This window comes from Drosophila miranda, chromosome 3, assembly GCF_003369915.1.
Source record: "Drosophila miranda strain MSH22 chromosome 3, D.miranda_PacBio2.1, whole genome shotgun sequence".
NCBI classification, from domain to species: domain Eukaryota; kingdom Metazoa; phylum Arthropoda; class Insecta; order Diptera; family Drosophilidae; genus Drosophila; species Drosophila miranda.
In genome coordinates, this window is record NC_046676.1 from 17645077 (window position 1) to 17660263 (window position 15187).

The window sequence follows — 15187 nt, forward strand, 5'->3', positions numbered from 1 at the left end:
AGCGCGCTCACAAAAGATCCACACACCAGCAGGCCAGGCCAAGACGAGGCAGAGACGCTGCTGCTGACGTTGACTGAGATTTGTGACTGAGACGTTGGCAGAGCTGAAGAACGACAAAGCGAAATTGGTAGAAGTTCGCTCTCTCTCTCTATCGCTCGCTCGCTCGCTCGTTGGCTGGGGCTCGGATCCAACATGTGCGCGCATGCGTGCCGCTGCTAGAGCTTGGCAGCGACGCCGACTGCTACGCGCATAACGGTTTCCATTAAGGCCAGCAGCGAGAACAGCCAAATGCTAGGCGCTATTTCTTATTCAAATGAACTTCACACACACACACACACGCGCACATGGGCTCTCTTGTGCTGACTCTCTCGCTCTCTCTCTCGGCACAGCTGATTGGCGGCAAATGCTGTTCGGCAGGGGCGGGGTGGGGGGCAAGTCTTGGGCAGGGGTACTACGGCGCTTCTTCTCCAGTTTTGGGGCTAACAGCGCTTTCACATTAAAATAGCAAGAAGCAGCACACAACAGAGAAGCAAACAAACAAACACACACACACACAGAGACACTTTTAGAGATCTTGGATGCTTTCTACACTCTATGAGTACCCTTTCTTAAGGTATTATCCATGAAAGATATGTAATTCCATATGCAGAAACGATCGATTCCCATCCGCTAGGGTATACGATGCTTCGACCCCCCGAAAGCTGGCCTTTCTTTCTGGTTCTTTTCATATTTTGTGGTGCTTCTGGCCATTCTTTTTGTCACCATCCATCCGGGTGTGAGTGTGTTATAATTTATGCACGTCCTCAGGTTAAGAAAGTCCATCTTTGCGAATGTTTGAGTGTGGTTGAACATATCTACATATGTACGAGCTATTTGCTGATAAGAATTGCAATTGATCAGGCACTTCTTTAGGCAGAGACCATTAGATCATTAGGCTTCAAGCAACAAAAAAAAAAAACAACAACCATTTGTGGCCGAAAGCAAGCAAGTTATCAAACAAGATTTAGGCACAGGTCCGTCCAAACAAATGGAATAATGGGGGAAGGCGAAGACGCGGATCATAATATCATTTATTTGCCATGTTTCTTTCTTTAATGAACAAAACGCACAATTAACTCAACTTGGCCAAAGCGAGGGCGATGGCGATGGCGATGGGGGCAGACGCAAACGATGGCGGAGAGGATTCCGATTCGGACTCGGATTCGGGTTCGGATTCGGCCGTTTCTTGAACTTGTGAGACCTTGACAGCTGCTCCACAGCAACTGAAAGGCAAATCGACAAGCAGTGCTTGTTGGTGGCCAGTTCTTTGGCCAAAAGAAGTGGATGCCAATGTGGATCATAAGAGCGAGTCCGTCCCAGAGAGAGATAGAAAGAGAGAGAGAGAGAGAGAGTTTAGAGAGAGAGTGTGCGTTGGCTGATAAGCTCCATCATTAGCTACTGTGCTCGCCCCCCGCTCCCCTTGGTCACCCCTTGGTCTGCGTTTCTCCTACAGATATTTAAGCATCTCGGAATCCACACGATACCCGCTGATAAGAAGCCACAAAGTGGCAGAGTCTGGATCCCCTCTGAATGTCTTGGCGGAAGTTGAACTCATTAGGAATTCAGACCACGCGCTGTCTGTGGCACCTGTTGCACTGTCGCAACTCCGCTCCGGGGCGGGAATATATGTGTTTGGGACATCGACTTAATCTCAACAATTCTTTCCCTTTATGACTTTTTATTGTTTACTTTTCATTCTTTAATGTTTTTCTGCTTGTTGTTTGTCTTTTGTCTTCTTAAGCCACAAAATTCGCTTTGGGCCTGGCTGTACCCAAAGGTTCGGAACTTGGCTATCAGCTGGGGAAAACTCCACTTTTTGTTGGGGCCAATGTGTAAGGTAAATGTAAACAAAGACTGTCAAGTGCGTGTAGAGTTGGCATTGGGCGGAGCAAGAAGCCCCAAAACTATACAGTGTATCCCACATGTCTCTTCCTTCCGACCGAAGCGGAAAAAGTTCTTCTGACAATAACTTTATTTTATTATGTGGCAATTATTAATTAATTTCCATTGTAGGTGTGGAAACTCTGTTGTAAAAACGAGCGGGAACGTTGGGAGCGCGGCACGAGCCGCGGCTCTACTTTTGCAACCGGTCCTCAGTCGGTACATAGATAACCTATGATGTATGCCAATTATACAATATATTTAATAAGAAATGATACGTAAGCGTCGGCATTGTTATCCCTCTCTCTTTATAATGTGTGCACCCATCATGAGAGATGGAAAAAACATAGAGAGGAGCCCGAACGCTAGTCATATTATGCTGTTAATTCTTGCACTTCGTTGCCCACCTTCGAGCCACTGCAAATTTGGGCTATAATCACTCTTATCAGCCAGAAACCAACCCAAAAGTATACAACTAATTTTTTGAAAATTATAGAGCTGATACTGAAGAAGTCAAAGATTCTTTTACTATTTGAATTTAATTTAAAAGAATAGAAAGAGATAAATACTCTTTAGCACAAGGCTATGTTTTATATTAAATATAAATACACTTAGGAAATGGATATTAAAGTCTGCAAGAAACCAGATCCCTAGACATTCTTAAGTTCCAAGAGAAAGGAACTCCAGGGATTCCAAATGATCGATAAAAATGGGTCTTGAATCAGGCAAATGAAAGCCAATTTCACATACACCTTGTACACATTTTAATACTTGTTTTTATTTTATAATTGTTTAAATAACTAACACTATAAATATGATGGTTTTGTAAGTGAATGTCTATCGTAGGAATCGTTCGTCGAACAGTGTAAAAAAAAAAAAAAAAGGGAAAGTTTAAGCCGAACAACAAATGAATGCAGGGGTGAATAGGGGGCGGGGTTCGGATCGGGATAGGGGGTCCCTGGAAACTGGAATTAGATTAAAATAAATACAAGGCCCGCGATGGCGACGACCTTCGTCTTACACACTAGCAACCCCGAGTCGTAGAGGAATCACATGGCCTGGCTCCCGAGATGCGGACGCTGGGGGCGCTCCATCACCATCACCATCACCATCCCCGCAACGCGACGGACACCGCACAACAGGTGCAGTCTTCCAATTCAGTTTGCTCCCCTGGTCCAGGGGCGGGCCGCGTCCCGCACTACGCATTGTCGTTGGCCATCACCTTGTTGATCCAGGGCACGAAGCGCTGGATGTTCGTGTAGACGCCCGGCAGGTGCTCCCGGCCGCAGCCGATTCCCCAGGAGACCAGGCCGATCAGCGTCTTGCGGCCGTCCATGGTGAGGGTGAGAGGACCACCGGAGTCGCCCTGGCAGGAGTCCCGGCCACCCTCCTTGTAGCCGGCGCAGAGAAACACCTGCAAGTGGGGCTTAAATTAGAATAGTTCCTATTGGAATGGCGGAATCAATACTCACATCGTGGATGGCCTCCCGTCGTCCCGCAGCGCGGAACCATCGCTGGCAGCGATCGTTGGAGATGACCTCCACATCCACCTCCTGCAGCACCGACGGCACCGTACTCTGGCCGTGCCGCGTCCGCCCCCAACCCGCCACGGTGGCCATTTTGCCCGTCAACTTGGTCGACGCCGGCGGCAGGCAGACGGGTATGATGTGCTGCTTGTAGACCACGTTGTGGTCCAGGCGTATCAGAGCCACGTCGTTCTTGAAGTCCGCCGGATTGTAGTGGGGATGCACCTCCTTACGCTCAATGCCGTACTCCTCGTGGTTCAGGCGCTCCTCCTGCGCCCGCACATCCCACTCGCCCAGGCGTATCTTCATGTTCGAGTTGGTGGTGCTGTATATCGGAAGAGGAGAGGGATTGAACGTCAATTAACTGTAGGTGTAGGTTGCAAACTGTACTTACGTAGCCACACAGTGGGCGGCCGTGACCACCCAACGGTTTGAGATCAGGGCACCGCCGCAGCTCAGCTTCCGAGTGAGGAAACCGCTCTTGATCAAGGCCACCTGCCAGGGATGCGAGCCAAATCCTGTCGAGTGGCCGCCCACAATGCGATTGGAGCGGGTGTACACCTCTCCACAGCCTGCGAGAGAGAGAGAGAGAAAACGAGACGAGTTGATGGAGATCCAAAAGAAAGTACTTCAAAGTGAGAGAAAGATTCAAATAGAACACAACAGAATCTACAACAGTGCGTGGTGCGAGAGTGTAGAGTGGTTGGTGATGTGGTGGTGCTACTTAAAGGAAATTCGTTTGCAATTGTGCTACGTGTGTGTGTGAGAGAGAGAGAGAGAGAGACAGAGAGAGGTACGTGATGGATTGGTACCCGGCACTGGTCGATAACTGGACTCGTGATATCCTCCACCACTCTGATACTCGTCGGCCGCCTCGCCCGCATTCAGGTCCAGGACATTGCCCACCGCAAAGGCCTGGGCATTGGGCAGCAGCTCGTGGGGTGGCGGCGGCTGCTGCGGTCCTCCCGCTGGATCCAAGGGCACTGGGCCATCGGCATCGAAGAAGCTGTCCAGATGATTGGTGATGCCACTGACGGACCCCGTCTCGTGCTCCCAGTTATTCAGAGTGGACGAGGGACGTCCCGGCTTGTACGGATTGGAGCCGCCGTACAGCGTGGGACGCTTGGTGCTGTAGTAATTGTTGTTGTTGTTGCTGCTGCTGCCGCTGTAGGATGGCCGGCCCGCTGATGCGGAGGCGGATGAGGATGAGGATGAGGTGGATGATGTGGATGAGGCCGCCGACAGGCCGTTGCCACTGCTGCTGTGGTGGTGCTGGTGATGTTGGTGGTGGTGCTGCTGCTGCTGCTGCTGGTGCTGTGGCTTGTTTGCGTTCGGCGACAGATCGGGGTAAATGTCATGCAAGTGTATTATGTCACCTGTGTGAGAATCATGATTCAGGACGATGATGAGGCTGTCTTTTTCTCGGATTGTGCAAGTGTCGTGTGGGTCAGACTTTCCCCCAATTGTCAGACGAGGCCAGGCCCATCATCATAAAGCCACGACACCGATTATGTCACCGACAAGTAGATGGCCAAGAGGCGACTCTGACCAACAGCTGACACAAAGACAAAGTCGGACACTTAGTGACTGTGGCTTCGCACGTAATTCAAACAAATCCAAAAGTCATTTCGGCCCAGAGACAGAACGTCGTCATGACTTGATTAACACTTTCTTGGGGCTGGTTTTTGGACTGTGCCCCACTATGCCGTAACTTTTGCGCTGTGATTTTTCCCACATTTGAAAGCAAACAAATAATAAAACTGAACTCTGGGAGAGGGGGGCGTTTTGGGGGATGCCTGAGCCCAGTTGAAACAAAGAAAGAAAACACACAAAATTTCACTTTTAAATGCAAAAACGTTCACCTTCGTTTATTTCCGCAAGTGACTTTTGCCTATTTCGGGTTTGGCTTTTTACCTTTTTACCTTTTTATTTTGTTTTTCTGTTTTTGGCTTTATCATTGTCGCCTGGCGTCTTGGGAAAACTTTACACTTGGCCAACGACCAACCACAAAGCCGCCCAGACGTTAAAGAAAGTCAATGAGAACCCGCTTCTTTATGGGCTTCAAGGGAGGGGGAAAAAAAAAAACACTAAAAAATTAGGTTTAAATTGCGGTAAAAGGAAAAGGTGGAAAAAGAGATTGATGTGGGCCCCAAAAAGGGTGGAAAACATAACAAAAATTTTCCACTAAGAATTATTTATAACCATGTTGTAATGTTGTGTTGCTGGAAAATTAATGAAAGCCTCCCAATGCAAGCCGAATTTGGAATACCCTTGGACCATCGATGACCAGCCCTTTGGATGGATTCTCTTCAGATTGGAGAGATTGGAGAGGAAATAGTAGATGAATAATGAAAGGCTAAAGTGCTGACTGTATAGAACACCATTTGTTACAAAAATCACCCCAAAATAATAGACCCCTCTCAAAGAGTATGAACACCAAAAAAAAACACCAAAATGAAGAAGTTACTACTCTAGAAAATTAAACAGAGCACAACAAAATGGCAGCGGAACAGTGGAACAAGTAGAAGCCACGAGTTTTGTTGCATATAGTATGCGTGTGTGGCATAATATACATAAAGTAACTCTTATTCTTTTTACTGTTGTGGCTGTGGCTGTTGCTGCATTGGTAATTGGTTTCTCTGCGATTACGATACAAGTAACCAATGCACTTGACGATGGATGCACCAACTGATCCATAAAGCAGCGATTATTCACCAAAATTCGGATTGTGGAATGTGAATGTGTAAATCAAGTCGATTCTAAAAGTTATCGGTTCAAAAAATTACTCTTAATTTTTGTATATGATATATAATTTCTGGATATAACTGGTTTAGTGGATTTATATTGATTTTAATGTGTGATATGCGCTTCGTTTATTTAATTATCGTTTCTTATATCAGTTAATTTTTGGCACTAATCTGTTACGATCCCATACGTAAGTGTTAATCGTAAAAATCGCTGCTTTTCAAATTAATTTTGTTATAAAAAGGATTTCCTTCTAGGCAACATTCATTTGTTTTCATAAGCATATCCGTTCCATATCTTAATATATCCCTGGCCCAAGAAATGTATGTAATTTCCCGAAATTCCCATCTTAATGGAGGCTTTCCTGAGATGATCTAACTTTAACACCTTCCACTTAGAGATCACTTCTTCGGCTTTCGTGTGTGTGCCTGCCCATGGGCGCATACTTGGAGTATCTGTGTGATCTGTTTGCCTTGTTTCTGTGTGTCTGTGTGTGCGCGGAGAGCAATTTGTTGTCATTTTCGAAATGCAAGCTAATTTATAGCGCTATTATACGAATCCGAATTGCATAACTCGAAGCGCAGCAATTTGCAATCGGCCAATGGCTGCGCGGGTGGGGAAAGCAGGAGGCGGAATGTCTTCCAGAATAAACTGTTTGCCCTGCTTGGGAAGGTAGCCTGCGGGGAAGGGGAAAGGGGAAAGGGGAGGGGGAGTTGGTGTATTAGTACTTACTCGTATTGTTAACTGGAGCGGCATGCGGACTCTCCTCGGCATCGAGATCTTTGTCGACGCAACATGACCAGATCATGCCGCCAGAGCACAGATCCAGGGGCTTGCCGCCGCCCAAGACACATGAGATGGACAGGCCGCACTCGAACTTGTGGCCACGAAAGCGGCACGATTGCGGTATCACTACAGAGACGTTGGGAGTTGGGGGAAAGAGAGAAGAAAATTAGTCTCTGGACAGGAGGAAGCCTCAGGCGAGGGTCTACTCGTATGTCAAGTCAAATCAAATCAAATCAAGTTGTCTTTGGCTAAGTACTTCGGGATAGCATCTCCATTACGCTGTTCTCGCCATAGTATCCGGTGCCGCTGCGGCGGGAGAGGGCGTCCAGGATGAGCATGTCGTGCTCCTGCTGGGCACTCGGATAGCCGAGGCCGGAGACGCCGGCCAGAGCACAGCCCGCGCAGACCACACCGACCACGAGGAGCCGCAGCCAGGTGTCCTTCGAGTGTCTGGGCAGTGACATGGCAGTGGAATAGATGGAGGATCGACGCGGACTTTCACTCTCGGCCAACACTTGTACTCTTGCACTTTCGCTTTTTCTTATATGATCTGGAGCTGTCACTGGAGCGGTGATCCTGCCACTAGGCTGTTATTACGGTGGCTAAGGATTTCACTTTTGTTTTCAGTTAGCTGGCGCTTTCTTGCGGCCCACGCATGCGCAACGACGGCGCACGAAAAAAGAAAACTCTCGGTTCGCCGCAGACTTTGCTTTTCCACCGAAACCGTCTTGCTCTGGGCTTTACGCATGCGCACACACACACACACACAGTTCGCTCCGCTCCACTCTGTTAATCCAGCAAAAAAAAGGCGACCGCGCGTCGGGAAAATCAGCTCAGAACTAAGCCAAGCTTTTGCGGCGGTTAAAGCACGAGGCTGCTGCCAGATGCCAGCTGCCAGCTGCTGCCGAGCCGAAGTCCAACCAGAAGCCGAACAGAGCCACCAACATTTCGGCATTTCACTCGTCAATCGGGGCTCTGGCAGTGCAAGTGGGAGTGTGAGTGTGAGTGTGAGTGGGAAAGAGAGAGTGGATCAGCGGTGCAACATTTTTATTTCTTTTTGGAGCTAACAACATGTTGCTTGGCTTTTGGCTGTGGCCAAGGTTTTCGCTTACATAAAAGTCAGCCAAAATAATCTATAATCTTTGGTCTTTGGGAAACTGGCCGACTCATGCTGGGCAACACTTTCGAATGCGGCGAATGCGACGAGTGTGCAATTGAAGTTAATTGCAGTTGATTTTCCTGTCTCTGTGGTACGAGTACATACACACACATACACATATCGGCATGTATCTGGAAACACTTTTGCTTTTACTCATATTACATATCCGAGTCGATCCGATCCGATCTGCTCCGATCTGCTTCAGCTGCCATTGAACTTGTGCAGCATTCAGGTATCTTGTATCTGTCTTTGTACATATATGTATGTATTTATGTGTCTTTATATATGTATTTTATATGGTGCTCTGTGCGCAATTGTTATTTATAATATTTTGCCGTGATGGCCATTCACAATTTTCCGAAAAAGCGGGGCTTTCTTGCTTTCTTTCTTTGGCTCGGATGTGTCTCAAAGTGTGTGTTTTATGTTTTGTACATACATACATACATATGTTAATGTGTAATCATTTCCAGCTCTGTGGCGGCTAATTGGTTGTCGGGTCTGTCTTTTGGAAAGTCCAATTAAGCGCGATGAATAATGGTCAGTCGGCCCTGGGCTCGGTTTGGGGTGCCCCACCGCCAAGAACGTGGAATGTGGACTTTCGCTGGGACGGAACCCTTGGTCCATGGCGTGGCTCCATCGCTGAGTCAGCGTCCGAACTTGACATCGTATCGATAGCGGAGGTGGATGTGGTAAGCGGAGCAGCCGAAGATCAAGGTTACCCCGGGCCAGGCCCCATCGCGTCGCGTGTTAACCAATATGCAAATTGTGCAAGACGAAAGACTTAGGCAACGAACCCGATTTGAGTTGACGGTGACGGTGACGATCGTATAGGAGGGGCTGGGGGAACTACTTACGATCCAGCTCATCGAAGAACTTGGCCTCCTTTGGCAGCTCCTTGTCGATGGCCTGCTTCAGCTCCGGCGGAATCACTTCATTGTAGACGGAGTTGTAGCTGCTTTGGGCGGCCGCCACACTCTCGAGCACTAGCAGCAGAAGGGGCAACAGGGGCAGCCAGGGGGACTGGGGCAGGGGCAGGCGCATTTTGCAATGTGTACTTTCGTTGTTGGTTTCTTGGTTTTTGGTTTTTGGTTTTTGGTTGTTTTTGCTGTCACCGATTTCTGCAATTGTGTTTCACTTAATTCACGTAGCGGCGCGAGTTTTTGATTGAATAATCGCGTCTCGTTTGCATAGCCCGGGTCTGCCCTGAAGTGGATCGGAGTGGCACAGTAAATTGAATTACCCGTAAGTTTACAATTTTCACCACCTGTACGCATACATGCCGCTGCTCTCACTCTCTCAGTGAGTGTCTTTTTTTATATATATATGTATGTACATATATATTTTTACACCTTTGGTGATTTTTTGGTGTGGATTTGCGCCCGATGCAGCCAGCAGCCAGCCGTTCGCGAACAGTTTGCCTTCGAGTCAAAACACTTAATAAACAGTTGGCTGACAAATTCAAAATCAAAATGCCATCAACACCGGGGCTGGGGCTCCGTCGAGCGGCTATTGAGTAATAGGCACCACCAAAGAGAGAAACAGAGAGGCAGAGAGACGAAGAGACGGCGACATAGAGCCACAGAGAGACAGAGACAGAGACAGTGAGAGACGCGTATTGAAAACGAAAGTGAAAAGAAGAAGAGACGGGCGGCAGGCAAAAGGCAACAAGTTTTTGTCGCTCCGGCTGCACAGAGGAAAAAGCTCTAAACATCATTCGACCAAAGGTTACAAGACAAAAGTTTCGTATTATTTAACATTATTCCTCGCGCTCATCCGAAAGTGCTGATTCTATGGTTCTTTGGACAAGGAATGTCCCCTCTGACTCTGACTGATGCTTTCCTGGCCTCGATCGAAGAAAACATGTACATATGTATCTATCTATGTACTTTTCTTTCAGTGTAGTAGTTGCATGTTGCTGTTCGTTGCTGCTGCTGCTGCTCTTACTCTGGCTAATCGCTAGTCGCTGACTAGTTAGCCGCACTGTCCTCCCTCCCGGGCCCCCACGGCAGAAACGCAAAGAGGAAGTCATGTTTTCGCTCGCACTAATTCGAGTGCTTAGGGAAACCAACAATTTCCGAACAAATTGCTGTAGGAAAAACCCACATGCCACATGCCACACACCACACACCCGCGTGCATCTCAAGCGTACATCTGTTGGAGGCGAAGAGATCTTGAGTTCATGGCAAGAGGCAAAGCGACAATCGATAATTACTGTCCAAAGTCACGGAATCAATGACACACATTCGCGTTTTCATTGTCAACGCCCCCCCATCCACTGTGATCCGATGTGATGTTGCATGCCAGCAGAGACTCCGTGCAACGCGCCACAAATCGCTGGAGGCATTGGCCCATTCGAGTGGGCCATAGTTTAATGTGTTTAATGTACAAATTATGGGCTCTGGCGGGGATGCGGAATTGTGCCATTTGTGGCACTCCACCAAATAGGCCACAACAGTGACATAACCCCCTGGTTGGGGCTCGGGCTCGGTCTCACCCCCCCGCACGGCACAATGGCAACGCTTGTTTCAGCCAAAGCAGTGGGTGTAAGCAGTTTTCTCTTTTGGCAACGGCTTCGGCTGTCCCAATGGGTGGCGGCGGCGTTCAAGGTCGGTTGTCGTGCCACTCCGGCCCAGAAACCCGTTCCCCCAAACGGAAAACGCTTGTAATTGCGCATAATAATATTTAATAAATCTAATAAATATTTGTCTCCCTTTTGGGAGTTTCATGGCTTTGGATTGCGCATATCCATTTGTCCATTGCCCAATGCTACGAGACGCAAACTAATGCGATTTGTACTTGTTGCATGCCGTTTGCTGCATTGCCCTGTTCGGTGAGGCTTCTGGCTGCTGTGAGGAGGCCTAGGGTTTTTGGGGGTCCGCCGAAAATTAGGCACCATCTGACGAGAGGCAAGAGAAATTCTCTTTAACAGTCGGCAAAGAGGGCCTGGGATCAGAGAGTGGGTCAGAGCCAGGTCAGACTTCCTCGTCGAAAGGAGAGCGGGTTCGAAGTCGAAGTTCGACGAGAAGAGAGGCTACAAATAGATGTCATTGGACGCCATTGCAGCATTCCAAGCCTGGTCGACAGCATTGGATGGTGTTCATTTTCTAAAGTGGCAGCGCGGTTTTTAAATATTCAAAAAAAAAGAGAGAGAAACCTTTTAAATTAAATAACGACAAGGAAATATATCTCAGGCAGTGAGGCGTTGTATAGTGATACCCTTGCAATACACCCTTTCGACGGGGCACCCGTTTGGGTAAGTTGAAAAGAAAAACAGCCGAGTGAAGTGTATAAAGATGTTCTGTGTGTGCAAATTTCCCTAGGTTGGAAATTGGAGGAGGCTCGTCTTCCACGACAACCAGCTGCAAGTCATAGAAATTCGCCGGAGCTTTGGGACGTCGCCTTGGAGCAATTCGGCGAGCCAGAGAGGAGAGGCCAGCTAGTGCCCGGCTCCGCGTATGCGTCCATACCCCGCGCGTAGGGGAGGAGGCAGAGAGGAAAAAGTGTTCGGCAGTTAGTGGCTGATCGAAGTTGAAATTGTCACAGAGATCTAGCCTGGTCCAAAAGAAACAAAAGGTTATTTCATTGTCCCTCTTCATTTAGGCTTTTTGATCTCTCTATCCCTTTCCCTTTTTCTCCACCTAACTTTGCCGCTGAGGGCGAGCCCCCACATACCGGTGCTCGATAAGCGCCGGTGATCCGCAAATAGGAATGCGAGACTGAGCGCAGAGGAATGCGGAAGGGGCGTGAGGGACGGGAAGAAGAGAGATAAAAATTCACAGTAAAATTAGCTCGACCTGCCTGAGCCACTCGGTCGTCGTCCCACCTTTTTTTTGGTGTGTGCGAATTGTGTGTGTTCTCTTTTTTTTTAACTTTTCAGAAACCCAAGTCGGAAGCGCTTCGTCGATGGAGGTTCCTGTAAGTGGTTTTAATTAAACAAATAAATTATCTTCCATTTTGTTGTGTGGCGAATGCTCTGAAGGTTCGTCGCGGGAGCACACCCAATTAGTGGGATGAAAAGAGAGGGCATCGGAAAGTCGTAGATAATTGCTCTCCTCTTGATTCTTTTCCCTACGTCTCTCGCGTATTACACCTTCCCTTTTGATGGATCGATGTGCCAGCGAATGCTCAGATTAAAATTTCTTACATTTCTTTTGTTTTCATTCCTATTCAAATTATCTGTTCTCAAACATATCTAATCTAAGCTTCTTACTTATTTACATTACTTCACTCTATTTTATTTAAAATTAAGTCGTAGCCAATACTCGGGGAAGGGAGAAACTAATGAATAAACTTAATTACAAGGGATCAAGAATTTTAGTCATAAGCAATGAATAAATGTTTATAATGTGTCAGTAGAAGCAATAGTGTTTGATCTCCTGCAGCAAGCCCCTGTAGGTCCCCCATAATATAAGGGGTCTTTTAGCAAATCATGTGTTATCGGGCACAACAAGACCAAGGTAGGGTGGGCGAACATCACTCCTCATGAACAGCTGAGGAATTCTTGTCGTTGTCCGTTCACCAGTGCAGTCATTGTCTTTCGTTTTAGGTGTTGTGCTTTCCGTCCGGTTTCAAACGGCTTAGTGACACGCATTAAATGTAAAATAATAATAGGGTAGGCCTCAGCTTAGGAGCAAAATACATATGAACACCACACTCGTGGCCGACGAGCCAGTAGCCGGAAAATTGACAGCGTGCCGCTCCAAGCTGAGAGGACCATCTCGCCTACATCGTGGTTGCACGTTACAGCCCCAGACTCGCAGCGGAGTTACCTCTGTAAAAGAGGACCACAAAACGACAGTAAGGTAAATAAAGTGTCCTAAGCCTGGACTATGGCTCTATCCCTATACTCTCCTCAAGATATTGCTTTAAGTTGAGTTTCAAGAAGGAGCTCTGCAGGACAGCGACTTGTACGGTGCGGTGGCGTCCGAGCATTGGAACAATAAATTCTTCTGCCCTCGAAGCGACTGCATTTCCAAGCCAAACGCTGGACTGCCAGCTGGGCAGCTGCTTTTGCGACCAACTGCTGGTGGCACAAGATTTATGAAGAAGATGATGATGATGTAGAAGGAGGCGGAAGAGAGCAAAGGTAGCAAAGGTAATGGAACCAGTAGAGGCGATATTCTGCCCAACGGATGTACAACATGGATGGCTCGCCCAATCAAATAGTCCAAGCCATAAAATAGTGAGTTGGGCACACTGCATCATTAGACATCATTAGTTACATGTAGTTAGTTGCCATGTAATGTATAATACAAATGCGCCATGGTGGCGCCACTGTGCCACAGTTCAGAGGTTTTTGTTCTCTAGATGATATATGTATGGTGGATCAACTTAGTTCAGTAATCAGTTTGAGAAAAGCATGTAAATCGTTTCTATATAAATCTGAAGACACTGAAGACTAATACTAGAGTAGAATGTATATAAACTAATTTTTCCTGTCGACTACGATCTTTCCGCGGCTTAAAAATGCACCAGAAAAAACCTAATATATCGATATGAAAATATCGTAACAGATAAATCTATTTTTCATCGGTTTTATAAACCGCAAACGGAAACATTTACATGACATCAGAAGAATAAGTTTGTATGTGCAATTTAGGAAATTTAAAAGATTTTCATTCTTCGAAAAAATGCCCTCTTAAATTTCCTCTAAATATGTTTCACTGGCTTTAGAAAGGTATGGACCGTGCGGAAAATCGGTCCAGCAACATTCCAAGGCTCCAATAAACCTCACCTCACCGTGTTTGATCAACAATCGCAGTACGCTAAGTATTGGGGTGGGTTTTATCTGGCATGCGTCGTGTGTTCTGGTCCGTTTTGCCTTACCTTTCTTTAGATTGCCGGCAACATTGTTTCCAGCAACATGAATAGTAAAAATGGGCACATTGCAGCCAGAAAAATGAAAAAATGGTCTCACAAATTTTTCTGCCGCGATCAATGAAACAACAAAACTGTGCCGAATTTTTTTCTGAATTCCGAAAATTCCGCCAAAATTAAATAAATGGATTATCCATTGTTTATACATTTCGGGTTTTTAATTTTTTTGGACTTGCGGTACAACAAGTAAACTAAAAAGTGCTTCCACTGGGAACATGTTTAAACAAAGAATTAAATAAAGAGTGGCTTGTGTGTTGAACTGTGCGGTTTGCTCGAAGCAGCTTGGATAAAAAGTTACTCAATTGATTGTTTATAATATTATTTACAAGTAATTTAAACCAACCCCCGCGATAGCGTCCCTTGTCCCTGAATGTGTGTGTGTGTGTGTTTGTTTGTGTTTTTGTTTCCGCTCTCCGGCTTTTACTCTTCCAAAGAGTGCTGTGCTGCGTTTGCTTTTACCGTTACGGCCAGATATTTACAGCAAAAAAACACATGCAACATGTTGCAGGGCCCGCTAACAGCAAAATCAAAAGAAACTACAAAAACAATATTCGCTCTCTTCCTCTCTGTCTTGCAATGTTTTTTACGTGTTTTGTTTTGGTTTTCACACACGCACACACAAGCACTCTCTAACATGCATTGCTTGGCATAGGGTGTATAAATGAAAGGTGAGGCATTCATCGAGTAGCCTAATGCCTCTTTTGCTCTCATTGTGGCACATAAATTGTGGCCTTAAATTAATAAAAAATAAGCGATTATCGTGGAGGGAGGCGCTTCCCTTCCTTGGAATGCCTCACGTTATAAAAATACACCTTGGCGGAAGAGTGTGAAAGAGAAAGAGTAAAGAGAGAACTGACTTGATCTCTCTCTCTCTCTCTCTCTCTCGTGCTCGTTTTTTTTTGCTTACCATGCTTACATTTGTTGCAGTTGCAAACATCAAATAAAAACAAAAACAAAAGTGAACAACCAATATCTGTGGAAATACTACGAGTAATTGACTACTAAATGGAATACTATAATAAATAAACAAAATCAAATTGGATTATCGCCCAGCTGCTGGGGTAAGTTCGCACCTCTTATCTCACCCCCAAAATAGGGTACATCTCCCATAGGGTATCAAATGGTGCCCGTCTGTATTTGCTGTGGGTGGTGGCGAAACCCGTTTCTTGGTTTA

The 15187-nt window shown here is 46.6% G+C and overlaps 2 protein-coding genes and 1 long non-coding RNA gene across 7 annotated transcripts in view; 2 read left to right on the forward strand and 1 right to left on the reverse strand.

The window, feature by feature from the left end:
* Positions 1 to 2727: 2727 nt before the first annotated feature.
* Positions 2728 to 9389, reverse strand: LOC108160805 (serine proteinase stubble). Of its 4 annotated transcripts, none has more exons than XM_033391753.1 (6): positions 8991 to 9389; positions 6924 to 7103; positions 4259 to 4822; positions 3841 to 4018; positions 3393 to 3771; positions 2728 to 3334 (listed from the first exon to the last, which is right to left on the reverse strand). In XM_033391753.1, the coding sequence occupies exons 1-6, from the start codon at positions 9175 to 9177 to the stop codon at positions 3119 to 3121; spliced, it is 1704 nt and encodes a 567-aa protein (XP_033247644.1). In that variant the 5' UTR covers positions 9178 to 9389; the 3' UTR covers positions 2728 to 3118. The 4 variants fall into 4 exon arrangements, with proteins under 4 accessions (XP_033247644.1, XP_017150518.1, XP_033247645.1 ...); XM_017295029.2 differs by lacking the exon at positions 8991 to 9389 and adding an exon at positions 7234 to 7815; XM_033391754.1 differs by lacking the exon at positions 4259 to 4822 and having other exon boundaries at positions 2730 to 3334; positions 8991 to 9388.
* A 1595-nt stretch (positions 9390 to 10984) lies between these two features.
* Positions 10985 to 11708, forward strand: LOC117188487. The gene is made up of 2 exons (XR_004472600.1): positions 10985 to 11389; positions 11457 to 11708. It is a non-coding gene; the product is annotated as an uncharacterized LOC117188487 (long non-coding RNA).
* A 2335-nt stretch (positions 11709 to 14043) lies between these two features.
* The window catches only part of LOC108159469 (neurogenic protein mastermind), a 65254-nt gene continuing 64110 nt past the window's right edge, over positions 14044 to 15187 (forward strand). For both annotated transcript variants that reach the window (XM_033390329.1, XM_017292788.2), the window contains exons 1-2: positions 14044 to 14341; positions 14941 to 15074. The gene's annotated coding sequence lies outside the window, so the exon portion shown is untranslated. The remainder of the gene's footprint in view (positions 14342 to 14940; positions 15075 to 15187) is intronic.